Source organism: Phalangium opilio, unplaced genomic scaffold (assembly GCF_054372755.1).
Source record: "Phalangium opilio isolate 3A_F unplaced genomic scaffold, DU_Popi_V2 ptg000082l_1, whole genome shotgun sequence".
NCBI lineage: Eukaryota > Metazoa > Arthropoda > Arachnida > Opiliones > Phalangiidae > Phalangium > Phalangium opilio.
Window position 1 is genome coordinate 6,470,309 of NW_028324189.1, and position 27,362 is coordinate 6,497,670.

At 37.9% G+C, this 27,362-nt stretch overlaps 5 protein-coding genes across 8 annotated transcripts in view; 2 read left to right on the forward strand and 3 right to left on the reverse strand.

Annotated features, from left to right (window-relative positions):
• Nucleotides 1–131: 131 nt before the first annotated feature.
• The window catches only part of LOC149651225 (tubulin alpha-1C chain-like), a 34,579-nt gene continuing 7,348 nt past the window's right edge, over nt 132–27,362 (reverse strand). Inside the window, exons 1-6 of one of the 2 annotated variants that reach the window (XM_089848036.1) lie at nt 2,354–3,636; nt 1,534–1,978; nt 1,374–1,477; nt 965–1,318; nt 731–904; nt 132–673 (exon numbers count right to left, since the gene is read on the reverse strand). In XM_089848036.1, coding sequence (XP_089704162.1) covers nt 374–673; nt 731–904; nt 965–1,318; nt 1,374–1,477; nt 1,534–1,957 — 1,356 coding nt within the window. In that variant the 5' untranslated portion in view covers nt 1,958–1,978; nt 2,354–3,636 and the 3' untranslated portion in view covers nt 132–373. Of the gene's footprint in view, nt 674–730; nt 905–964; nt 1,319–1,373; nt 1,478–1,533; nt 1,979–2,353; nt 3,637–27,362 lie in introns of those variants that run through there. The other variant, XM_089848035.1, reaches the window with a different exon arrangement.
• Nucleotides 3,782–8,993, reverse strand: LOC149651226 (uncharacterized). Its single transcript, XM_089848050.1, has 2 exons — nt 5,165–8,993; nt 3,782–4,768 (listed from the first exon to the last, which is right to left on the reverse strand). The coding sequence occupies exons 1-2, from the start codon at nt 5,320–5,322 to the stop codon at nt 4,426–4,428; spliced, it is 501 nt and encodes a 166-aa protein (XP_089704176.1). The 5' UTR covers nt 5,323–8,993; the 3' UTR covers nt 3,782–4,425.
• row (zinc finger domain-containing protein relative of woc) lies at nt 9,578–14,754 on the forward strand. 3 transcript variants are annotated; one of them, XM_089848024.1, is made up of 9 exons: nt 9,578–10,823; nt 10,888–11,157; nt 11,251–12,387; nt 12,458–12,616; nt 12,680–12,795; nt 12,857–13,436; nt 13,503–13,964; nt 14,027–14,299; nt 14,376–14,754. In XM_089848024.1, exons 1-9 carry the CDS (start codon nt 9,578–9,580, stop codon nt 14,651–14,653), a joined length of 4,521 nt encoding a protein of 1,506 aa, XP_089704150.1. In that variant the 3' UTR covers nt 14,654–14,754. The 3 variants fall into 3 exon arrangements, with proteins under 3 accessions (XP_089704150.1, XP_089704153.1, XP_089704151.1); XM_089848027.1 differs by having other exon boundaries at nt 14,027–14,254; XM_089848025.1 differs by having other exon boundaries at nt 9,578–10,814.
• Nucleotides 14,740–16,116, reverse strand: holn1 (CD2 antigen cytoplasmic tail-binding protein 2 homolog holn1). The gene is made up of 2 exons (XM_089848042.1): nt 15,821–16,116; nt 14,740–15,745 (listed from the first exon to the last, which is right to left on the reverse strand). Exons 1-2 carry the CDS (start codon nt 15,977–15,979, stop codon nt 14,852–14,854), a joined length of 1,053 nt encoding a protein of 350 aa, XP_089704168.1. The 5' UTR covers nt 15,980–16,116; the 3' UTR covers nt 14,740–14,851.
• LOC149651229 (uncharacterized) lies at nt 16,716–27,027 on the forward strand. Its single transcript, XM_089848040.1, has 12 exons — nt 16,716–16,879; nt 17,020–17,117; nt 18,531–18,687; nt 22,134–22,235; nt 22,325–22,500; nt 23,008–23,131; nt 23,210–23,336; nt 23,856–24,054; nt 24,446–24,590; nt 24,896–25,154; nt 25,229–25,420; nt 25,969–27,027. Exons 3-12 carry the CDS (start codon nt 18,607–18,609, stop codon nt 26,151–26,153), a joined length of 1,590 nt encoding a protein of 529 aa, XP_089704166.1. The 5' UTR covers nt 16,716–16,879; nt 17,020–17,117; nt 18,531–18,606; the 3' UTR covers nt 26,154–27,027.

Here is a 27,362-nt window from a genome sequence, read left to right on the forward strand (position 1 = left end):
CGTATGGATGAGTATAGCCATCGTTAGTTTGAGGCATATTACTCTGCTTAGCAATAATTTTAGCTGCTTTTGTATTTTTTATTCTTCGTAAAGTTGGACTAAAGCATTAAGACACCCAACAGACAAATAAATCAGGTTTTAAAATAGTTCAATTTTATTTCCAAGGACATTTTCGCATTGTGAGGAGCAAAATCATCTTTCAAATTACTTTTAACACGTGTTAATGTTAGTTAGCCAATAAGACAGAAACTTGAACCAATGTAACAAAGATTATTATAAAACCCAAAAAAAAAAGAATTATTATGAACTAATACAAAAATTGCAGGCAATGTCGCGCTTGGCAAACGCTTTAAGTTTTCCTCGAGATGAATTCTTAATATTCCTCGCCTTCTTCGTCTTCGATGCCCTCGGCCGAATCGATTCCAACTTCCTCGTAATCTTTCTCCAAAGCGGCCAAATCCTCGCGAGCCTCGGAAAACTCTCCTTCCTCCATTCCCTCGCCGACGTACCAATGGACAAAGGCTCTCTTGGCGTACATCAAGTCGAACTTGTGGTCCAATCGTGCCCAAGCCTCGGCGATGGCCGTAGTATTGGACAACATGCAAACCGCTCTTTGAACCTTGGCCAAATCGCCTCCGGGTACCACAGTCGGTGGTTGGTAATTAATACCGACCTACAAGTAATAGTCATATAAGAACTTCCGGTTGAGTTAATTAAACAGTCAATATACCTTGAATCCAGTTGGACACCAGTCCACAAATTGGATGGTACGTTTGGTTTTGATAGCTGCAATAGCGGCATTGACGTCTTTGGGAACGACATCTCCGCGGTACAATAAGCAACAGGCCATGTATTTGCCGTGACGCGGGTCGCATTTGACCATTTGATTGGTCGGTTCAAAGCACTACGTTACGAAAAGGCGTTGAGTTTAAGTCTCCGATGATAAAATAATAGAAATAATTACTGAATTGGTAATCTCGGAGACAGTCAGCTGTTCGTGGTACGCCTTTTCGGCTGAAATGACGGGGGCGTAAGTTACCAGTGGGAAATGGATTCGGGGATAGGGGACCAAGTTAGTCTGAAATTCGGTCAAATCCACGTTGAGAGCTCCGTCGAATCGAAGCGAGGCCGTGATGGAGGAGACAATCTGACCAATCAAACGATTCAAATTCGTGTAGGTTGGCCTCTCGATGTCCAAATTCCTCCTGCAAATATCGTAGATGGCTTCGTTGTCCACCATGAAGGCGCAGTCCGAGTGTTCCAAGGTCGTGTGGGTTGTCAAAATTGAGTTGTAGGGTTCGACCACGGCAGTTGATACCTTCATAGATGATGGTCAAGAAACATTCCAGGGTTAAAGTCAAGCCTAATCATACCTGCGGGGCAGGATAAATGGCGAACTCCAACTTGGATTTCTTTCCGTAATCGACGGACAGACGCTCCATCAGGAGGGAAGTGAACCCGGAACCAGTTCCTCCACCTGTTTAAAACCGTGGTCGTTCATCGGATGAATAACCGAAAGCGGGGCTATCTTACCAAAGCTGTGGAAAATAAGGAATCCTTGCAGACCGGTGCATTGGTCAGCCAATTTGCGAATCCTATCGAGGACCAAATCGACAATCTCCTTTCCGATGGTGTAATGTCCACGCGCGTAGTTGTTAGCGGCGTCTTCTTTACCAGTGATCAATTGTTCCGGATGGAAGAGTTGTCGGTAAGTACCCGTCCTGACTTCGTCCACCACCGTCGGTTCCAAGTCAACGTAAACGGCTCGGGGAACGTGTTTCCCGGCTCCCGTCTCGCTGAAGAAAGTGTTGAAGGAATCGTCACCGCCTCCGATGGTCTTGTCCGATGGCATTTGTCCATCGGGTTGAATTCCGTGTTCAAGGCAGTACAACTCCCAGCAAGCGTTGCCGATTTGAACTCCGGCTTGGCCAACATGGACGCTAATACATTCCCTCATGGTTCTAGCGACTTGGTGGTTCTGTTATCGAAGAAGAATGGAGTTTATATACTTATAAGATGATACGTGTCCAAGGAGATACAAATGGTCGATATGGGTGCGGTCCCTCCGTCGTTTTAGTAATTACGATATGTTACTTAAAATACTCTACTACTAAACTAATTAACTTTTCACGTAAATGAAGGAGGTTATTATTAAACATTCTCAGCTAAATCCATTTAAAGTAAAATTTCGTAGACACCGAAGTAGTATAAAACGAAAACATACATAGATTCTAACATTACCCAACTTAAAATAAATTAAATCTCGGCATTACCCACAATGTCATTTAATAAAAAATAAGTTTAAATTTAAGCAAAATTTAAAGAAATTCAGAAAAATCTGGTATTATCTTACTTGGTTGACTAAGTTTGAAAGTTGATGGAGAAGTAGACTAGCAACGTCACAATGGTTTTGCCGTCTAAACTTTAATGATGAAGGAAAGCTCTCGCGAATCGGACAACCGGAGTAAAGGTTCAAACGATACGGATGAAGGAATCAGGAGGGGCGGGAGGAAGATCAATGTACCACCACAATCGTTAGAAACTGCGCAAAGATGCCGCAGAGCTCTTCCAACCAATAGCGAATGACTCGAGTTGCGAGCTTGCGCCATTATAACCCCTATGCTAAAAAACCCCCGAAGTTCATAACTCGAAAAAAAATCCCTACATATTTATTATAATTAGGCAATTAAAAAAACATATGGGTTTCTTTTCACGGATGGTCACGTGTTTATACGATTCTATACCGCAGTTATTGAGCAGCTTGGATCTTTACAATATAATAATATAATTTAGTCTTTAAGCGGCTTGGATTTTCATATTGTTGCAACATATCTTTCAGCGGACAGATTTTAAAAAATAATACAAGTTTAACTTTTAATTTCAAGCAACTTGGCCTAAACCATGATACACTAAAGCGGTTAATTTTCCGTCTATTCTTTTACAATGTAGAGGTATATCTTCCGCTATAACAGTAGAGAACAATGGGTTAGTTCTTTCTGGGCAGTAGCGTTTTTTTATTGGGTGTGGTTCTGAAATAGAGGCCAGGAAGGTCTTCAATTACAACAAGGGGGGACCAAGGAAACTTATCTTAATAGTTTTAACGACAATTGGGCACCAAAAACCAGGGCAGACCTTGCACGCGATATAGTAGGTCTGAACAAAAACTGTTCCTATGCCCAGCCATTAGTGATCAAGGTATGATGATGACCCGGCGTGACCTGTAACCATTAATCTTTCTTAACCTTGGACGAATGAATATCCACCACGAATCACGACATTTGACCAATATTGATTTTTGCGTAAATTTTAACCTTGGTAGTTGCAGGTACTCTTGGCTTATTCGAAAGAACAAGGAATTTCTAAGCTTCTTCTACACGTAAGCGTTTTGAGTATAAAAGTACAACCTATCAAATATTAACATAACGCTAATATTACATTTTGTTCATCACGCTAGGGTCTTAGTATAATCGATATTGGTCTAGAGATAATCTTGATTGGATCTATAAAAGCTAGTAATGTCACCCGGTAGTTACTTCCCATAAACTTTAAGACGGGAAAAGGGTCCAAGTGCCGCTACTCTATTTGTAAGGATTTCCGATAAGGTTTCCGACCTCTTACGATCATCAGAGCGAAAAATATGGATTTATGTTGTCAGAAGTAGGTTTAACTTCCCGTTAAAAGTTATCAAATATTGATGTACGCGATAAAGAAACAAGGAAGAAGATAAGGTTAAGACTTATTTTTAACTTCGGGTTAATGAATATGTAAGTAACACGATATATTTTGTAATAAAGACTTGTAAAATTATTTTTGAATAAAATATGTAACATTTTATTTCTATTTTGGGGAATTAAAAACATGGGGGGAGGTATTGAAGGAGGGTGACAAAATTAATAACAATTTACATTGAAAAAAAAGAGGACGATTAACGATGGGACACGAACGTGTAACAACAATATGAATATAAAGGACAGATAGGATAGGGACAATTCACAAATCACGTTTTTACATTGAATTAAAAAATATTTAATTAATTTCAAAAATGGGAAATTAATGTATTAGGAAATTAATTAACCGCTATTAAATTAAAATTGAGCTATATCTCTTGCCAAACTTGAAAAGATACGTAATTACGCCATTGAAAAGTGTTTCTTTCAATGTGAATTTCGTACTTTTCAAGAACGAGAATGAGTTTAAATACGGTTGAATTAAATTACCCTGATGCAAATTAATTTTCGTTGCGAAAATCACGATTAAAATTAATTTAAAAAGATAATTAAGAGAGCTAGTACGTTATTGCCACCGAATTAAAATTAAAATTTACAATAAAAACTAATGAATTAAGTTACTAAATTCTAAATTTGTAATGATATATTAAAAACGTCTTTAGTTATAAAATAATAAAAACTGAATTGAACTGTCGATTTAGTCACCACCTCCTCCGGACATCATCCAGCCTCCACCACCTCCGCTGCTTTTTCCGCTGGAGCCTCCACTCGGCCATCCACCCGAGGAACCACCTCCTCCGGATGACCAACCGCCTCCACCGCCGCTCATGGAAGGCCAGTCATTGCCGCCCGATGACCAGCCACCCATACCACCTCCGCCTCCTCCGCTCGGCCATCCACCCATCATGCTTCCTCCACTTGGCCATCCACCCATCATGCCACCTCCCGACGGCCAGCCTCCTCCCATTCCCATACCGCCCATGGCCCACGGGTCATCTTGTTGGACGATGATCTTTTTCGTCTGTTGCATTTGCTTCATTCTTCAATTGAACAAGAACACCAGATAAACGACAACATGAAAATTAGTAGAGGGTTTTAGCAAACGCCATAGACGTCCGACGTATGCGGTTCCAACTCTTAATTAGCCGCATCTTTTTCATTGCAATTTTAATTACGGTACTTGAGAGTCTTGGTTTAAACCCAAAGTCTATTTCACTTTGCCTTAAACTAAGACTCAAATTAACAGACTAAGGTTGCCAGTAATTTGCGAGGGCGTCTTTTGGAACTGAATCGAACAGAATACTACAAACTTTTCAGTCTGTAATTTAATATCGCACTCGCAAATGAATGGCAACACTTGTTCCGCTCACCATACTTATAAAAATCGCATCCAAAGGCATTGGTAATAAATTAAGTACTTGTAAGTAACAACTTACGGTAACATGAGAGGTACTGGCAAGAATATCTTCTTGGGCGACAGTATTTCTTTTAATAAAAGAGCTTTGAAAAGTTTTTTCTTGAGAACAGCGTCTCCGGGTTGAGGTAACAAACATAATACAGCCAGGGCAGCTAACCCTAACATTAAGAAACGCATCTCACCAACAATAAGTAACTTAAGAAACTTTTCAAACCAATCCGATGGTACTAGAACGACTGACTGTCTTTGAGTAAATGATAATATTTCACCAAGTATTTTGCCTTTTTATTAGCGGCAATCCCCTGCTAATATTTCAAACAAACCATTGCCCCCCCCCCTTTCCTCGTTACCTATAACTAGCATCTTCAAATAAGTAATCCCAAATTCAGAAATTTCCCCATAGTTCTAAAAATGAAACTCATCTTCTTATCTGGCGGTTCCCGTTTTCTCGGTCAAATTCTCAAAACGAGAAAGTCTTTACCCCTCCCCCATGCTAAGTAAGTAAATGATAACCCGGTGTGTTTACATTTGGAAAAGGGGATTTAGGAGGGTTTACTCTGCCTTTGATAATACTGTACACTGATTATGATGAGTTACATAGTCGATTGAATATGGATTTGGATGAATATCTCACTAGGGATTGGATTATATTTAGGTTTTTCGTTTTTTTTTACCTCTCCGAGTGACGATGACGTCACGGAGAGATATTACACTGGACGTGTCTGTGTGTCTGTCACCGCGTTCGCGGTTGGCCAATCGGAGTAAACGTGTTCGCAGAAAGCAATATTGGCTTCTACTTTATTATTATCGTTAGGGTTAAGAAGTAAGTGGTGATCGGCTAGGGTTACGAGAAACGTCTTGCCTCCCAATGGCAGGGCTTCCACCAAAGGTTCATGCAATTGCGGCTTTTCCAATCATTTATTGTTAATCAATCGCCTTATATATAGTTTACAGACTAGGACTCATACCTTTTAGGCAAGGAGGCCAAGCTTTAGACTCACCCAGCTAATTCTAAATTGATTTTAGGAATAAAGTTTCTTAAAACGATTTAACTAGAACTAAGGTAAATTAATGACGGTTAATTATTTAAGAAAAACCTCTTAATTGCGTCTCGACTCGGAGAGGTTTATTTTGGTTTCCCAACTTGTTTTTACAAGATGTTAATACCTAAGTTTAAGAGTGCGTCTTTAAGATATTACGAATTTATAAGTGGTTCCTTATGGAATTTTTAGGATTGAAATTAATTCTTATTATGATCTGGTTTCTTTTTTCAGACTAATTTCGCTTTCATTTATGTTTCGGGAGTTAAATTAATTATATTTAATGGTAATTAGTCACTAATTCTAGTTACTAAGTGGTCTAGATTACCAAAATAATTTATATCAAATGGAAACGATTAACTAATGTAAAATTATTAGTTATTGAAAAATTAGGGATTGTCGGCGCGAGCTTTGATTGTTGATTGAGATTTGTTAGTCGTAATTAATTAGAAATTTAGCCACTAATTTTACTTACTTAAAGTGATCTACACTACAAAAAAATATTATTACGAATGGCATAAATTAAAATTAATCAAAATTTAACTCATGTCGGTTAAACAAAGTCATTGGCTTTGATTACTGATTGCGATTAAATGTTCTAAAGTCAGAATTGGTAGGAAATAGTTTATCGAGATCTTTTATTCGAGATCAAGGACTCGAGATTTCTTTAAAAATTTAGTTTCAAAATTCTTTGGTCCCTAAAATATGAAAAATAAATTTATGCTTATCTCGTAAAATTCATTCAATCGGATCAAAAAAATCTTCACGCCTAAATAGTTTTTGTCAAACGACGAAACTATAACAAGTTAGCATCGCGGAAATCAACCCCAAGTGGATATTTATATACATTTATTGTTTTGTCCCGACAGTATCATCTTTCCTTTGAAATAAAGGGACAGTGAAACATAAGGCTACCGGAGTTACCCGTCGGGACATTTTTCAAGATGGCGGATGTAAAATCGAACCCCAAAAGGCCTGTCTATAGGAAACAGGGAACCGGTCTATTAAATATTAAATAAAACTGTTGAAACGTACGGACGCTATTGAATAAACGCACTTTCACCATCCCTTTACTCATTATAAATAAGGCGTGTTTAATTATTAATTCCAGTATTTATCGCTGGAAAAGTAACATCCTTTCTAGGGTTTAATTAACCCCTATAGAAAAGGATGCTATTTATAGTTAATTTATCTATACTCCCGAGTGTAAAATTCTAATTCCGCATTTTCAAAAATTACGTAATCTCGTGAAAGGCGCGAGATCTCAAAGCACACTTTCATCTTGGCGGGGAACCACGAGACCTTATTAATGAAAATAAAAAAATAATTCCTCGAGGTACGTTGACCTTACGTGACCTTAAACCACGCTAAGCCTAATCTATACTTACAACCTAATCTAAGCGCGAGACTCGAGACTCTTTGAGTAGAAATACTAGTTTCATTGTCAAAATGATTAAATTGAAAATATAAATTTAGGGTCATTGTTGGAGGAATTGGGAAAGAATAAGTGTTCAGTTCTTCAGTGTTTATGTTCGAATCACGACTCCCACGAGGATCTTTCAGGGTTCTTTTTAAAGCGTTTGACCCCTTGAAAGATTCCGTTTTACCATTTTTACGGGAAAAGCGGTTTTATGTTTTGTTCTAACATGTGTGTTAGACCTCAAAAAATGTGTATTTTTAAGTATTTTAAAAATCTTTTTTTTTGTTTTTCAATTTACGTGTAAAGCTAAATTTGGTTTGAATGGATATAGCCAGTTTAGCGCGGCAGTAGGTCAAGGGGTCAAGACTCAAAATGTTTAAGGGCAATTTAAAGTTAATAGTGGTTAATATCAACCCAAAGTTACCGCAATTTGAAACAATTTTCAGATCATAAAATTCGTTCATATGATTTTCCCTAATTATGTTTTTGGTTAAAAGGGCCAATATTAAGCAGAATACTTATTAACAATATTGTTGGTTATCTACAACGGACTGATTTCAGCTTATATTATTGTGTTCTATTCAGTTCCAATTACCCGAGATGCTAGAGCCACAAATTACTGGCAACCCTGTGAAGTAAATGCGGTTAAAGTTAAGAAACGAGGGAGGAAATTTAAATTCTAATAATATATTAAAACAAATAATACATTTGTATAATTTTAAAAGATTCGTGTTATATTACTTCAAAGTAAACAATAAATTGGGCAATTGAATAAAAATAGTTATTACTGGTTTTAGAGGGGGGAGGGGAGGAGGAGAGGTCAATGACCACGAAATTCTTCAGGTCATTGAGAACGTTGAGAAGTTGACCCTAATAAAAATTCGGCGGCGTTGGAGAAAGTAAACTCCCCATTGAGTTCATGTATACAAAGTACATCTCCTTTTGAGGTCCTTCAGTTTATCATTCGTGAGGGAAAAGTGGCTTGAAATAGCCCGGAGGTGACCCCATTTTGACCTCTGGTATTAAATGGCTGTTTATAAACCTCTAAAAAGCGGATTTTAGTAACGAAATATGAAGATAGAAATTTAAATTAAATACCTGAGGACCAAATCGAATAAAGTGGTGACCCAAGTCACCGGGAAAGTACATTTCACTAATTACAATTATTAGTAAGTTAATGAAGAAGAATAAATATATGTAGAAATAATTAGACATTGAAATGAGATACATTTAAATTGATACTTTGGGGTTTCCGAACATATGTTAAAGTGTCACGAGTGACAGAGTGCTTTTAGAACCAAAAATTTACAGATAAAACGTATCTTATTGAAATAGCGAGTCATTTTAAAATATTCCCCTTTATGATTGGAAAAATCTTTATCATAAATAAAAAGGGTTTATTTTCATATAATCAATAATTCCGTTTCTATTTATCCCGCAACCAAGATTAAATAAATCCATTTTGAATAATCGGCCCGGTCACCGGACCGAATTCCGATTGGTCCCTCTGATTATTTGGCGCCTTTTTTTCGACCAATAATAAAGACCTTCAGTCGGCCATGTTTTTGACGATTAAAAATGGCGACAGTCGTGTGCGGTATTTTTGAGTCTCGTTCAATTTTCGGGTGTTATTCGTTATTTCGTATGTTTAAGGTAATTTAGGTTCATTAAATATATCAGTTACGTGGATAGGTGTGCAGTTATGTTATTTATACCCAATTTTGGAGTCAGTGTGAAATATGGATTAACAAAAACCCGTATGTAAACCATTTTTCATTGTAATAAAGATAAATTTTGATTCTTCCGAAATGTGGTTTAAGATTCAGAGCTAATTAATGGATTGAATATTATTAAATTAAACGATAAAATTTGACTCTTCTGAAATGTGGTTTAAGATTCAGAGCTAATTAAATTATCTGGATTGAATATTATTATAAATAAACGCTAAAATTAAACTTACATAATAACAACCATGGCTATGAGAAGTTGCGCGTGTCCAACGTGTCCCAATACATCCCGACCTGGTCAACCGGGTTCTACACCTTTAAATTGGTTCCCCCTCCCGAAACCGGGTTTCTTAAGAGACATGTGGTTCGACGCTTTAGCTATTAAAGACAGCGACGTCAATGAAGGTAGCAGAGTGTGTTCCGCTCATTTTAAACGTAATGACATCTTGAAAGGGCATAAACAACTAAAAGCCGATGCTGTCCCTACGTTACACTTGGGTAAAAAGGGCGATTGGCTGACGGCGATTAATAACAGCGATATTGAACTATCAGACGATGAAATTAAAGTGGTTGAAGAGAAAAAGAAACCCATTCCCGAACTTACAATTCAAACTACCCCTGAAGGAAGGCCTTCTCGTAGAGCTGCACGAGCTGCTGCTGAAAAGATTCAAAAAACTGTTCAAAAATATTGTATGGAGGAGGAAGAGAGCCCACCACATCGTCCAGATTTTAAATACATTTCTGATGTGAAACCATCAACTTCAGGGGCGTATTCTGTTGGAGTACCACAGAAAAAGGCTATTCCGACAGTCATTGCTCCGAAACAGTTACAAATTATTCAGTCTAACACGCAACTGGCTAATCAAGCCATTAAAAAAGGTTTACCGGCTGGTACAACTTTAACCATACATAACCCGATTCGTCCAAATCCATCTGGGCATATATCAACCTATTCCAACAAGATTGCCATCCCTGCAAACCCAAAAATGGCTTCAATTCCGCCAACCAAAATCATGATTCCAACGGGAAAAAATCAAACCATAACCTACACGGTGAAACCAAATCAATTGAACCAAGGTTTAACTCAAGCGCCCCAACCTAAACCCAAGCAGATACAAGTTACAACCCAACAAGTGGTTTACAAGCCAGTTCAACAACCCGCAAAACCAATGGTCGTAACTATGCCGCAAATTCCTCCACCCCCGAAACTGCTGCCATTGAAGGATCGTACCGATATTATGAATTTGCAAATGGAATGCGAAGATTCCCCGTTATCCGCGGCTCAAGTTAAAGCGTATCATAATGCCGTTAAACTTAACGAGGTGTTCGAAAAAAAGCTTTTGTCCTATAAAAATGGGAAAGATACTAGAATCATTTATTGCACCACCGGCAAGGTTCCCACTATTAATACCTCTCCGATTATGACTAACGCCTCCTCTTCCTTGCAAGAATTATCCAGGAGCGTGAACTCAGCTCTAAAACGTACTTACTGTAAATTGATCTATCCCCGAGGGTCCGGACATCTTTCTTAAATTCTCTACTCTTAATCTTTTAGCCCCAAATATCATTCGAGCTCCTGTTAGCGTGAATAACCAAGTTAGAGCGCCGATGCAACTTCAACCGGGCATGATGTTAGCTCAAACGGCCCAAGGAATGCAACTGATCAGAGGCGTGGTTCCTCCTCAGACCTTAGTTTTGGGGAATACTACTAATACCATGACGGGATCCGCTAATACTCTTAGCTACAAAGTTCTGGTCGATTCCAGAACTGGTTTGGTCGTGGGGACCATTCCTAATGATTCGCCATTACTTCAACAAAATAAGAGTTAGTTTTAATTGAACCGCAATTGCTTAAAAGTCATTGTGACTGGTCTTATTGCGGGCGAGTGGGAATACTAATCATGGTTTTTTCAAACAGATATCACCTTAAACACAACTCAAACAACCCCCGTCTCAATTAGCCTTCATTCGCAAACCAAAACTGTTCAAAGTACCACGAACGCGAGTAGTGGTCTTCAAATAACTTCGGTTACTGGGGCCAAAAATACCACCAATAATCCGCAACAGGACGTTTTCAACAAAGTCATTGCTGGTGGGACAAAAACGGTTGTCGCGCAGTCTTTGCTGTCCATCCGCGTCCTACCCATCCCGGAGAATACCAAGAAGGCCCGCAATTTACAAATAACCCAATTGGGTCAACAACTGGACAGGGATAAGTTCCTATCGGCGCCAATTCAATGGTTGGCCAAAGTCGGTCTCATTGACAAGGAAATTAAGTGTCTCTGTATGAAGGACAAGATGGAGTTGTCCATTTGTAAATTGTCCGTCGACGGATACTTGTGGAGGTGTAAACGAGCTCCTAAATGTCAGCGAACGGTGCAAATACCCAGAATAAGCTTCTTCTCGCGTTTCGGAGCCCAACTCTACAAACTGCACCGACTGATCTTCCACTGGAGCATCCAATCGGATATCTTACACGTCATCCACGACACTGTCGTCGACATTTACATGGTGCGTTCCGTTTGGAGAGCGGTACAAGAGGTTTGCGGTAAAGCCTTAGAGACTAAAGCTTCCAAACTCGGAGGACCCATCTCGAAAGTCGAAGTGGTGACGATAAAAATGGGCTGGCACATCATCGTCGGCGCTTACGATCGCACCACGAAACGTTGTCGAATGAAAGTCATCACCAACCCCAAGAACGAACCTTTAGGATTGTCCCAAACCATTTATAGGCTGGTAGATCAATGGGTGGCGTCTCATACTGTCGTACTGACTACCGATTACAAATTATCGACCATGTCCAAGAGTACTTTGACTTTTAAATACGTCGATGTGACTAAAACCTACAGCCAGGATATGTCTGTTAAACTGGGCGTTGAAAATTTGGAAACTCAGTTGACCAGGATGTTTGGAAGTTTTTCCACGTCCCAATTGAAACCGGAAACTATTCAAGGATTCCTGGACGAGTACCAATGGAGGACTCGCTTCGGAAGCTCACCCAGAATGGCTTTTTGGAATATTATCAGCGATATCGCGGCTCAAAGTGGACGCCGATGTAATTTTGATTTTGTTTAAACTCCATCTTCTAGGGTTAAAACTAATGTTTTGGCGGTTTTAATCGACAGTAATTATTCCAAATGAACTCGCAATGTCCAGCGCGTCTTCCAGTAGCAGCGAAGATGGCGTCAACGAGGACAACGCGCAATCAGTATTTCACGTCGCCTCCTCTTCATCCGGAACTGGAACCTGGGTCAAAAAGACTCAACCAGTCCAAAAACCAGCTGGTAGGCGTCACCAAAATAAAGTTAATCGTTCCCCGGATTAATTTTTGATTAAATTTATCGCAGTACCAGTAACGGAACCTCCAAAAATTGTCGATTTGAACAATTACTATTATGCGCGAAAAAATCCAGACACTCATATGTTAATTTTTGATTCGAATCTCAACAATTACCACTTCAAAGTAAATCTTAATTAAATCTATTTACGTAATTTGTTAATAATGATATTTTCTTCGCGAATAGTGTTTAGTTTGCCGTAAAATTTTGGACAACAATGTCAAAGTGATGAAACACATCATGGCCCATTTGGAACAAACTCGACAACGTAACCCCGATTTGAGCGACTTGACTCAATGCAAGTACTGTTTCCGGGACTTTGACACGCCTTACAGTATGCAGTGTCATATGGAAAACGTCCATCTAAGTACCAACGACTTGGCTTGCAAGATATGTAACCACGCGCTGTCCAGTAAAACCTCACTGATAAATCACATGAAACATCAGCACGTTCAATCCGAGATTCCTTACGGATGTCAAGCTTGCAATTACCGTTCTTCCTTTCATCGCGAAGTCATCGATCATTTTCAACAAGTCCATAATGGGACCAATAAACTTCTGTGTCATTATTGCTTGAAGACTTACACCATTAAGTTCTCGCAACCAGACGCCATCGGAATGATTCAGAATTATTATTATCACTTGTATAAGCATCAGATAAAATCGGCCAATAAGAAATGTTCCAGTTGCTGTTTGGTTTTCGTTAATATACTCGAGTTGAAGACTCATAAACAAAAGGACCACGTATCCATGGCCAAGAAGAAAGGTAACGACATGACTCGGGTACATTTTCAAGTAGATTACTTAATGTTAAGCCAATTTATTATTTCAGACGTGGTTCCATTACCCATCAACACGAGCAACCCGATATTGGTTCCGGATCCCCACAAAAAACCCTTGAATAAAAGCCCCAATCAGGGGGCGGTCAAAAAAACATCGGCCAAACAAACTCCACCTGTTTTGGAACCTTATGGCGGCCTGAACCAGTCAATGACTCGCAGTATTCCATCGAGCAGCCAAGATACGGCCGTTATCTTGGATAACTTGGAAGGGATTCATACTTGCGCGGAATGCCGACAACAAATAGAACGCAATCATTACGCCAAAAAGATGATTTGCGGAAAATGCCATTATTCAACTTATTGCGGAAAAGCCTTTGTTGATCATATGATAGCTCAACATTCAAACGTTATGAAACCAAAACGCGACATGAATTTCATCTCGGATTCGTTAAAATTAAATAATCCTTTATTCTGTATTTGCGGATTTAGTAACAATGATGGAAATATTCTAGGTATTCCTAGAAATTCGTGGAAATCAAAGGAAAAATATAATAATTTGAGTTACTTTTTCAAGCGAATCATTTGAAAAAATGCGGTTATAAGACTGCCTACCCTTCACCAGTTGCCGCCTTAGCAGCAACAGTTAAAAAAGAACCGGAGGAAAAGCCCTGTGAAAGTGGATCGGCATTTTTCCCACCATTAGTCGTTTTAGACGAGAATGAAGAGGCATTTGTCAACAGCACTTTATCAAAAATCCCTGAACCTCAAGCTAAGCGACCAAAACTAGAACAAATAAAACCTGGTAACGAAAAAAAACCTACAATTCAACGGGAATCCGCCAATAAAGGCAGTTACAAAATTATTTTATAGCCTTTCCCTAAAATTCCCAAGCGATTACTAAACTACTAATATGGTTTTTTCAGCTCCAGATACCAAAAAACCCAGCATGTTTGACGCTTTAGGTTTAGTTCGACGCAAATCTAACGTTAGCGAAGACGACGATGATGAAGACGCGCCGCCTGTATTAACCAGGGAAGTGGAAGAGACAGGAAAGGAAAAGCCGAAAACGGAGGAGACGGAAGAGAGCAAAGCAACGAGTTCTAGCTTAACTAAGGAGGAGAATGATGAAATTAATAAAATTTTGGAAGATTTGGGGGCTTTTGGGGAACAAAAAGACCAATTGAAAATGGATGAAAATTAAACATTTCTGGGTTCGTGGATTTGAATATTGAAACCATTGTATTCTTTTTGTATTCACCGTTTCATAATATTAAATAAACGTTTAACTTCATTTAAAATTTATATTTATTCATCAATTAATTGATTTCCATTAATAAAATTTACTAATGACATGGAAATGTTTACATGATATTAACAAAACAGGGGGGGGGGAAACGATTTAAATGTAAAGTTCAAAATCAATTCTTTTGGAGCTGTAGAACGAGGAGTTGGCTTCGTTTATTTTTCTGACTAAAACGCCATCTTTAAAATATCCTTCTTCCACCCAACGCAGCATTTCTGCAGAAGAATGAGGTCCGTAAACGGGGGCATCTTCTTTATCCTCCCATTTAAATTCCCATAGAACTTCCGAGGATGTTGCCCCTTCTTCCGCGGCATTGGCTAACTTCTCAGCATCTGATTGGGCCACTTCTTTTGTATCAAAATCATCTCCAAACATATCAGCCGCATCTTTTTCCGGTTTCTCCTTCACTTGGATCAAAAATTTCAATTTCTCGAATGTTTGCTGATATATATCCATATTCCCCGTGCTTAGGATTTTATCAGCTAGGGCTGTTAGGTGTAACATTTTCTCATGATTTTCCGCGGCTTTTTTATCTTCCTCTTCAGTTGTGGCTTTCTTTTTTAACCAACGACTGCTGGCTGAGGTTTTTAGATTTCCTCCTAATCTTTTAATGCCTTTCAGGACAGTTTCTTTGGGTTCCATTAGGGTTAACATTTCTTTATAAAGTTCGTAAACGTCAATTGGAGGTTCCTCCGTATCACTGTCAGAATCATTTTGATTTTTGACTGGTTGGTTCTTTATTTTGATCCAATCTATGTTGTCCAACCAATGATCTTTAATTTCCTCAGTTTTGTCGAAGATAAAGGTGCCTTCTTTATCAAAATAGCCTTCTTCTAATTCGTCTTTCATGTTAAACGGTGTAATTCGTATCTCTCCATCATGATCTATGGTACCTTCCTCCTGTCCTTCTAGATCATTAGGGTTAAGAATGTTCTTTCGTTTTGAAACGACTTCATCGTCTTCCTCGTCGCTATCGAGCGAGTTTTTAAACTAGAACCATGTTTATTACCAATTTAAGTTACTTAATTAATTGTAAATTAATTCACGTCGATAAAAGATAATTACCTTTTTGTTAAATCGTGAGGTATCCGGATTAGGTTGCGAACCCTCGGCTCGCGTGCTTCGTTCGTCTAGATTTAGGCCTAAATCATCTAGAGTTAAAGGCCCTAAACCTACTTCGCCTTGTCTATTTGAATTTGCTTGACTCGCCGTACGTTTTGTCATCGTTTATTACGTTAATTAACGATAATTAAATACAAACTTCCCCCTTAAAAGTTGCTAATATAAGCATTCCTCCATGATATAAGAAACACGTTTATCTTTCGTCGCCATATTGATTTGAACTTCCTGTAAAGCTAGCGTATCGCCATCTATCTCCTTACGTGTGAACTTTGAACCGCGCTATATTCAAAATTATTAAGCCTAATACATGTAAATTCATAAGAAAACCTTTAAAAATGTTTATTTTATTTTTTTTTTATTAGAGATATCTGGGCCAAGTGGGATTAGCCAAGAGGCTTTCCTCGGGCCCGTCGTCTTGACATAGCAAGAATACAATGCTGAGGATCAATTATTGGTTAAGAAATACATGTATATATAGAACCGAGGGTTATAGAGATTTTTTTTTTTTTTTTTTTTTAAAAATGTTTAAAACTGTCCACAAACAATAAAAATAAAATGAAAACCGTACGAAAGTGTTATACTTCCGAAAAACATTGTTTAAACGCTATATAAGCCTACAATTTGTCTAACAAGTCAAAATTAAGTTCCAAAACCTTATGAAAAAGAAAAATAACGATCATATCTTATATACAAATAATGTAAAAGTACATTTATAATTATCCCCCTTCCTCACTTAGGCCTACTAATAAAATCCCATGTCAATGTTGTTCTTTCCTTCAAGGAGAGAGAGAGAGAGGGAGAAAGCGTACGAGAGGCGACACGTGCCCAGGGCCCCAGGGCCATGACGCGTGTAATTAAAAAAAAATAAGAGTAAAGGAGGCAAAAGAAACACCAACAAGCAGTCAAGTTTTGCGCTCCCGGAATCAAACTTTGAAAGCGTCGGTTGTTTCCCTAAAAGTGCCTGCATTATTGCCATGGTTACATTGATTCCTCGGAAGAAAGGTACAAGCCGATAAACAGTATTTTCCAACGCTACCGAGTGAAACACAGTTCGCATGCTATTCGGACGCCCCAAAACAATTTCCCCGCTAAATAACAACGCGCAAAAATGACTTTAAACACTTGAAAAACACCTTTTATAGAACCTTCTTTTGGCGCATATGGATAAGGTACTCAAGGTACCGATATGTTTTCGAAGAAATTCATAAAACTTTGTCCGGTTACTAACGAAGAAACGCGGGTAAGTTTTCTCACTTTAAGCGAAAATTCTTTTTCGAAATGCTTGGTACGCGGACACGGATACGTGGGTTCCTTTTAGGGCAGGTTGTGAGGTATTTAACGGAAACGTAGCATTCGTGCGCTTTCTTCCTATTGCCAAAAACACAAAAAGGAAATCCGGAAGTTGAAAGCCATCAAGTTTATAACACTGATGGACTACTTCCTAGTTCGTAAAATGAAACGCCTATTTAAAAATGTACTAGTTACACCAAATCAAGTTAAATCTGACTTATAGAAGACACATGCCCTCTGACCTTGATTAAACCCGAACCTTTAACTACCTGTTAAAAGTAGTTTTTTCCCACGACCCCAAGGTCAAATTAACCTATTAAGCTTTCCCCCTATACAATATCACAAAACTTTATATAAGTCGGTTCCCTTTGGGTACAGCGACTTGGCCCTCTTTGATAGGTCAGATATACATGCCCTCTGACCTTAATTAAACCTTTCCCGAAGTATCACCTGTTAAAAGTAGTTTTTCCAACGACCCCAAGGTCAAATTAACCTATTAAGCTTCTCCCCTATATAATATCTAGTGCCAAATTAATCCATGACGCGTTGAAAAAGTAATTAAACCACACCGGTCGGCGTAAACCTCTAATAAATATATAGTGAGCTTTAAGTGAAAATCACAGAGGCGTAGTGAAAAAGGCCAACGCGTGAGCGACCAAGCAGACCCCGTATTAACCGGACAAAAGCATTCGGAACCATTAATTCTAGTTCCCTTTTTTTGCTTTTAAGCCTAACGTTCGATATAAAATCCAAAAGAAGTTATACTAACGGTAATATTAAGAAAGCTAATGACTAATGTTACCCGTTTACTTCGAATCGACACTAAAATGACCATTTAAGCGCAGTTCCATATAAAACCGAAGTATATGAACCCGAAGAATTCAACGTAATATATTTGAAACGAAAAGGCTTAGGGCGGAAATGGGGTCACCGTCTGAAGGTCACGCCACGCGCTGCGTTCTAATAATACGAAATTTGAAATTAATGCACGTGCATATACGGTTGCCACGAATAAACTCTCTGAAACGAGGACGCTCGCTGCTTTAAGCGAAATGCAAATAAACCGAATTCTAATAGCCGTACTGTGTGTTTACAATTGCATATATTTAAAGAAGTATTGCACTTTAAATCGCCCAAAATCACGAGCTAGATTTAAGCTTTTTTTCAGTAAAACATCAAATTGTTGTAGAATACAAATATTAAAAATTTACCTTTCAAACTTTTGACAACTTTACAATCACGCAACGTTACCAGAACTAAACAAACTATTGGTTTAACAATTTTATTTTTCAAATATCGACAAAAAGTTGCGTTAAGCCAGTGCTAAAATTAAGCCTATTTTTTCGTAATCTATTTTAAATAGGTGTTGGATTATTTGATTTTGGGCCTGACTACAATTCAATTGGGAAAACCTGGACCCGAGAACGGTTTTCGAGTTGATGATGGGATGTGGTAATACTAAACCTAACTACGACCAACAACAGCATAGAATGGTTGGTAATCACCATATTACTCGACAAGTAAGCCGAAACACAAACTCTACTTTTATAAGAGATACAGGCTGATTATGTCATGGCACAAGTTCTAACCCTTTCAAACCTCTATAAGAGATACGGGGATGTCCTTCTAGTATGTTATAGTCCTATTTCTTGCCTTTCCAACGATACTAAATACATGGGGGTTACGACAATCAAGGCCCGAGTAATTAAGGAAAATAGCGCAAAACACAAGCTAATATTACACTTATTGCGCCTACACGGTGGCTTCACCCTGATACACGAGTGTATTGCAAGGTGAAACAGTTCTACAGGCGCCCATAGAGTTAGCGTGGCTTGAAAAACCCTGAACGTTGGCCTTTCCTACGAATGTTTAATATATTACGTAAGATGTTCATCAAGGTCGCAAATGATTTATTTTATTGCAAAAGCACTCGGGACGATTATTAGCAAATAAAAAAGGGTCGCCTTATTCTTATTGGTCAAATCTGACGCAATATCGTCACGTGCTACGAGAGAATAAACATCTCAATTAAATCGAGCGCTTTCCTTTTGCACGAGACACATTGATTAAATGTAAGACTCGCTGTTTAAGAAAATAATACAGTGTTTTAGGGCCTTAGTTTGCCTTTAAAGGGTATGAGAAGCTTCGTTTGAAAAACCTCTGATTTATATAGCAAAAGATAGAATTAATTACTGTGAATTCAGAAATATCAAGCTTTTAATTCTCCGATTTCTAGTTATTTGGCAATATGCATTTGAAAATGCTTCATATGAAATTATTTAAAATCCACTTTTTAAAAGTCTTTAAGAAAGGCTACAACGTTTTCTTGTTTTTGACGTCACGCACGCGAGATGGTGCCACTCTCTCCGCTATCAAAGCGTAGACAGAGCACGAGACGGGTATAGCTCGCGCTCGCTCTCGCTTGTATAGGTTTGCCCGTGTGATGTCATAAACCAACCGAACAAGCTGACAAGACAAAATAATTTATATATCGAAGCTGAGTTTTCGTGATTTTTCAATGGATTTTAAAAATAGAAACTTTGGTTCAATTATATTAAAAACTTTATATTTTGAAAGTAGAGACTTGAAAGTGTAATATAATACCACTTTCGTGCTAAAATATGATATGAAATTGTAAATTCCCATACCCTTTAAATAAGCTTTTTTATAAGCTAGGTTCAAGGATATAGTATAATACTTTAATTTTAGCGTTTATTTTAACTTTAAACAGGCTTAATGTGAAAATCCCTTCATAGACAAAAAGGTTAGATTATTATTATTATTGTTTAATCTCTATTTATGGATTCGTGTCCAAACCGAATTGAAATTTTTTTCACATTGTGTTAAATTATTTCTCGCGCAAAATCTTTGTTTAAATACTAAAAGCGTAAGATTGCGGAGTTTTATGACTGAAAGTCAGTGGGTAAATCTGGCCGATTCTGCCATAAACGGGAGACGTAGTCCCCGACGCCCACCGATGGAAAAAACCTCATTTTCTTAGACTCCCACGGTCAATACCTCGCTTGGACGGTTTAATAATGCAAAGAAATTGTTTCCGTGCAAACTACTTTCTTTCTATGAAGTTTAAGCAAGCTCGTATTAATCCGCGGTAAACTTCTCGCTATTGTCAAATACAGTTGATCAAAAATTTAAAAATTATACAAAAACGAGTTTTGCTTCGCAGTCCTTAAAAAACTGCATTTATACACAATCCGCGACACTTTTTCAAACCCACAAAGGGCCAGAAACTAGAAATTATTATACTGTATGTATTGCAATTTGAAATGAAGTTTAATGGATATGAAAAATTTGGTTTTAATTGCGTAGTTCAAACATTTGTTATGATTAGAAATTTTACAACAAAAACGGGTATAAATGCGGCGTTTCGAGATAAAGGGAGCTTAGATTTTCACGTATGAAATTATATAGAATCTGTTCCCGTAAAAACTTATCCCTGTCAAATAATTAAGGCGAAAAAATACAAAATGAGCTTTTAGCATTTTAATTTTTCAGGGTGGAACAGATAAGAAGAACACTTATTTCGAGTAAAATGTCGCTTTACTATTCCTAAAATGAGGTCCCTCATTCTGATTTGTGGCTTTAAATTTAAGCAGTGTCGTATTTCAGACATTTATCATACATTCAGAAAAGATGTTCATATGTGTGTTGTTACATCTTGTATAAGTTTTAAACTTCAATTCGAACTCGAGTCATAATCGTCCTTGATTTAGCTCTTTGTTCCGAAACGCCGCATTTATACCCGTTTTTGTTGTAAAATTTCTAATCATAACAAATGTTTGAACTACGCAATTAAAACCAAATTTGTCATATCGATTAAACTTCATTTCAAATTGCAATACATACAGTATAATAATTTCTAGTTTCTGGCCCTTTGTGGGTTTGAAAAAGTGTCGCGGATTGTGTATAAATGCAGTTTTTTAAGGACTGCGAAGCAAAACTCGTTTTTGTATAATATCTGTCCCTTTTTGGGGAGAAACGTTATTTGGGAATAAATTAGTTCTGGAATAGTCAAACTCAATCGTCCAATTTTTTTAAGACTAATTATTTCACTAAATCGTAACTTACATTTGGAAATTGGAATGGTCGGATAATACAATGCACTGTATAAAAACACACTATGCTAAATATTCGTTGAAACCATGTGAAAATTATAAAAATTCTCCAACTATTTCTTTGTGATCATTTAACATTAGGCTTAGAAAGGCAAAAAATAGGCCCAAAAAGTTTTTAAAAAAAATCACGTGAACTTAATTAGAGAATCAAAATGGTGAAATTAAGCGCGAGATTTGAATTGAAACTTTTATTGAAATGCAGCGCGTGCTGGCGCGTGAGCTAGCGCGTGGTTTAAAAATATTTTTTTGAAAAAGGCCAAGTTAACCTTACACTACGAGAAATGAGATACTATACCTTTTCAGCCTTTGCTAGTGCTGTAAAGTTAGGCTGTGAAAAAAGTGTACCCCCTTGGTCGCGAAACCTTGGGTCTAACTCGCAAAAATTTTTCCACCTCATAATGTTAAGCTCCATAGAGTTTAACATTATGATTTCGGATTGAGTATAAATAGAAAATCCCTGACGGGATTTTCTTAATAAAAAAAAATCTTATTTGAACTTTGATTGGTGTTAGGCTCTGGGTCACGGGTGTGGTGGTGGTGGTATCTTTGATGGATTACTGCAGGAATACATATAGATAAAAGTAATCATTGCGTAACCATCTTCTCAACGTATACATGCATCCCTATTAGCTGTATCTATTCCCAAATGTTGTTACATTATTTAAACTTTTAAAACACGTAACTTCCAAGGCTGACTTTACCTCTTACCTAATTATATTGTTTACTATAAAAGCTCTCTTTATTCATCAAATTGACCGATTTTATTTTATAAAAGAATAACGCATTAAATTCTATGAATTATTAATGCAAATGACTTATTTTCTTTATGATAGAACGGAACAATAGATCGTCGACGCAACCCTATGAACAACAACAACAGCTTCGACTTGGAAACGGACGAAAGCGTGGAGAAAACTACCAAAGGATCATTTCAGGTCAGGAACCTCCGGACCCACCTATTTTAAATTTGCAATTGATGAACTAATTATCATAAATCGATATTTTTTTTCTTTTTGATTTATAGACTAAAACAGTGACAACAGATACTCTGGATCGTTTCTTGGATCTGGAAAGGGAGGTACAGTTCTTCGAGAAGCGACACGTTTTAGAAACGTACCAAGTCAAAACGGAACAGTTGGAACAACTCGAGATGGCAATTGAACAATTGGAAGAAGCCCAACAAGAACTCGACGAATATATGTAAGTTTTTATTACAAGACAAAAAGCAATTTTGCACACGGGAACCGAGATAGTGTGCGCCCCCTTAAAGGGACTGTAAAGAAGGCATGGGCGGGTGGGTAAAATTTATTTGAAATACGTCAGAGGCACGTGACCGAGGAGAGGCGTGGTTCAAAGAAGCTTAGTTCGTTTTATTTCGAAAACTATCACTTCATGGAATAGTCGTTGCATTCTCGCGAAAAACAAGGACTAGATGTCCAGTTCCACTCCCTGATGAGCCTTTGTAGCTTGGCATCACGTGATGTCTGTGACGTATTTCAAAGAATTTTTACCCACCCACCGATGCCTTCTTTGCAGCCCCTTTTTAGTCGGAAAAAACGGACTAGCAAATGTTGCTAAGGGGGATTAGTCTAACTCAATGCGCCCCCAACAAGCCTCGCGCCTGGGAGCCAGTGCCCCCACGCCCCCCCTTTAATCCGGCCCTGGTAGAACACGCCTTACTTAACCTTTAAATTTCTTGTTTTATAGCCAAAACCTACACCCGAGTTCGGAGCCACGCCAATCCTTAAAACAATACATAATGGACAAAATTCAAATCGAAGGCAAACTTAACAAACAAGAGGAGGAAATTATAGACGCTCTAAATCGAAAGGTAATAAAAGCGATACAGTGGACGAGATAGAATCTCTATCGATTAGGGCTATTATCTAAATACATTTTTGGGAAACAGGAAATTATACAGAGAGAAATGGAGAGCACCATGACGCAACGAGATCGTTTACGGAAGGAAGTCGTTTATTTGGGACTGGAAGGGGAGAAACTGCAACATATATATCAACAACGAGACGAGCTATTAGGTATATCACGGAATAAAAAGATATACACCCTATCCTGCAAATGAGATACAGAAATATCGTGAAATAAACAAAAGCCATTAGTTATACTTTAAAAGACAGAATCTTAAATATCGTGTTTCCGATATCGATTCATTTATCGATCATATAACCTTGAGTTAGCGACTAACCCGAACAATATTTTTTTTAATACACGCGTTGTATCAAGTTGTGCAGGTAACAATTCAATACTACAGAAAAAAAAACAATACACAAGGCAAGTAAAACATATAGGCTAGAAACGACGCGAGAGATTATTTCAATACTACCTTGTTTCATAAATATTGATCGGAGTTAACAAGGTCCAAGATTCTTTGAGGTAGTTACTAAGTAAAGTTACCGCCCACATTCAGGGATGATTCCATGTGTCGCTTCTAGTTTTATTGACCAATCTTACACAGATCGGTGTTCCCGATAAATCTGCCATAAATGAAAGAGTTGTGCTCTTTGCATCGCTCTTTAATTACAAATTAATTATTTTAGACGTTGTGTTTGGAGGTGAATATGGAAGCGAATTCGAAAACGAAATGGAACGAGAATTGGACTTACTACAAGAACGGAAACAACACGTTGACCAAGCTCATTTCAAGTGGAAACAAGCTCAAATGATGGTCAAGCAAGCCTTCTCCCAACTCGGACTCGCCGTACAAAAATGGAAAAGGATAGCCACCATCCCTGAACAGTTCAGTTTATCAACGTTTTCAGGGATAGATTTAATTTTAGAAGCAGGAATGGAGAACGGTTACTATTTACTTCAGGCCGACTCATAGTCCAGTATAGAGCCCCTCCCTCCAACACGTAACGAAAAGTTTAAATTATCTTATTGGTTCACTTAAACTACGTTTTGATGACGTTGCTGACGGGGACGGCGAAAGATACGTAATTCCTTTTTACCTCTGTTGCTATAACCCGCCTCTTCTTTCACACCCCTCCGTCCCGTGGAAGGAGGTCCGGGACTTCGACGCTCGCCCAGATTACTCTGTTCTCCATTCCTACTTCTAAAATTAAATCTATACCTGACATTTTTTCTTTATTATCATAACTGACCATAAAATAAAACTTTAACCCAATAGTGACGTTGAAAAGAAGTACCACTACGCGGCTGAAACGAGAAACAACTTAGTAGCGGCCAGTCAAAACCTACAAGGAGCTCACAGATACCTTCCCAACGTAGCCTTTCCCTACTGTACACCGGAAGAAATGGAGACACTAGATAAGGTAGCCATTAACGCGCAATCGGAGAAGGAATCTGACAATTTATCCACCGTGAGTCCCTTAAATGGGGTTGAAAAATGCGAGACCCCATCTAAACAGGGTTGCTATATAAAGGTTAAAGGTCGTGAAAGCAAAAAGAGGACGGTGGAAAAAGCGTGGAAATATATACGTTAGCGTTTTGTAGCAACTCTGACTGACGTCATTAAAGACATAAATATCCTCTAAGCTTGTTTTAAACAGCGCGCAAACCAACTTGAATTGAAATTAAATGACCTAACTATAATAATAACTCTACTAATTTTTTTCAGGCGATCACCTACATCTTTACGGATCTACAATCGACGGATAGGTACGAGCACGCCTTGGGTTGTTACCACACGACTTACAGGAGAGCCGGGGCACTCCGGCAATGGTTCGAACAAGTGGTCAATACAACAATAGCCAGAGATTTGGCCGAATTAACTGACCAGGTCAAGAATAAATCAACGGAATTGAGGTTGGAAAGAATCAAGTTAATCAAAACGAAGGTTAAAGACGTCACCGGGAAAGATGTCGATATACGAACGGGTAATTAAACTAAACCTGTCATTTATTTAGGGCCTAAACATTAATTAATTTCCCGTCAATTAATTCATGAACAGATAGCAGAATAGACAGCGAACTGGATGACGTATTTGCCGACGAGCAAGTGGCTCAAGTATTCGAAGCGGACAGATTACGTGGCAAAGCGGGATTCTTATTGACTCCCGAATCAAGAATGGGACCGGTACCACTTCCAACGCCCCTGCCCATGTCCGATTTAGCGCCCATGCCAAGCACAGAGATAATATTCGGTAAATTTACATTCGTTTTTTAACCATATTCCACAACCTTAACTAATGGTGATTTATAAAATGCAAGGTTTGGGGGACACGCCTTATTGTTAGCCCATAAGTTGATATGTTCCATAAGTTTGTGACTGGTTACAAACTGGAGCTTGTCATGAAGTGACGTAGGTCATAGATTCGATGTAAAGTGACGCCTGATCAGGCGCTCTCAAAGGTTTAGTAGAGTTTTAGAGCGTAGACATGCAATTCTCGCTTGTCGTTCTCGAACTAGCTCGAGCTATAAGTCTCTAGCATTACGAAATATAGGTAGTGTCATACTACTGGAACATATCTTATAAACTTATGGTTAGACCAAGTTAAAACTAAGTTTCGCTTTGCTAGCAGCCAGTTAGATCGACGTCAGAATTATGAGGCAGACGGATAGTAAGTTCACAAGCCCGGCCCACAAAACCAGCAAAAATAAATTTATGTGGGGGGCTTAATGATTCTTATTAGTTGTTTATATTCCCGCTCTAAATATAAATGACGAGTTGGAATTTGTTTATGCGTTGCAGGCAAAATAGACGAACTTCGACGCGAACACCAATCGCAAATGCAAGAATTCAGCAAAGCTCAAGCCATGAATCAAGCAAGAATGGCGCAAGGTCTGAAGGAAAAGTTACAAGCTAGAAGGAACAAACGGTTAACGCGAGACGCGCACGAACGCGAAGTTCAAGCGATGACGCCGGCATTGCATTGATTAAAATGCAACACGCGACTCTAGGCCATTCCCCCTCCCCCCGACAAAAAGTAATTTAGAAACTGCGATCAATAATGAAACCGGTACTCCGTACTCCGTTGGGAGAGAAAAACAAAAAAATAACAATTCTACAGCAAAAAGCAATAAACAGAACAATTAAAGCGAGGCTTCGTTGTCGAGGGTCATATTCCCTTTATGACGTCACGGACTTCTGACTTTTCTAAATACGAAAGTATAACGATATAACATTGGGGGGATATTTTCTCATTAAGCCTTCGTGAACAAAACCCAATTAATAATAATCAAATATTAATAATTAAAGATAATTAATAATAGTTGTCGCATTTTTATATATATATTTATATATATTTAAATATATATAATTAATAATATATTGGTAGTACCTTTGAGATTAAAATTTATTTGCTAATTAACGAGATCAATTAATATTAATTAATTAAATATAAAGGGATACTGTGTGTTTAATATTAAAAAAACCAAGGAGATTTGCGGGTATCGATATATTTTTCCCCCATTGAAAGAGTTTGAAGTGATGTTTAATGAAGAATTGTTAATTGAAGAGTGAATCTATTTTTGGAAAACGATAACGGGTTTGGATAAAAAAGGGTACAAAATGTATTTTATCTTGTTTTCCCCGATTTCTATATTATATAATTAATATTAATTAAGCTATAATTAATTATAAATGATCGCTAATGATGATGAATTTTTTAAAATATCGCACAAAAATTGTACAAAAAAATCATTTCAATCGAAACAAAGAAAACGAACGCACATGGTTTCATTTTGTTATGAATTAATAAATCATTTGAAATAACTTTTAATAAAAAAAAGTTTTCATTTGGAAAATGAATTCAATTCAGGATTTTGAAATAAATCATTTTCAGATCATCAGTTCAGTTTCAAACGCTATAGGCTAAGGTTTAAATTCCTCATTTCCTTCATTTGTTTTTCCTTAATTAGATTTTAGGTGGACTGAAGAGTTCTAAACAAGCCGATTATGTGTTATCAAGAAGCGATGTCTAATTTACTAGGGAGAACGTATAAATTCGCCACATTTCTAGCTTTATCTCCAGTCCGGAGTTAATCCCCGCCTCTAAATTACAACCAGCATCTCATTGGTTCTTGAAAACTCAGGTCAGCGCGACGCGAATGACGAAAATTACCACGTATTTTCCGACTGAGGAG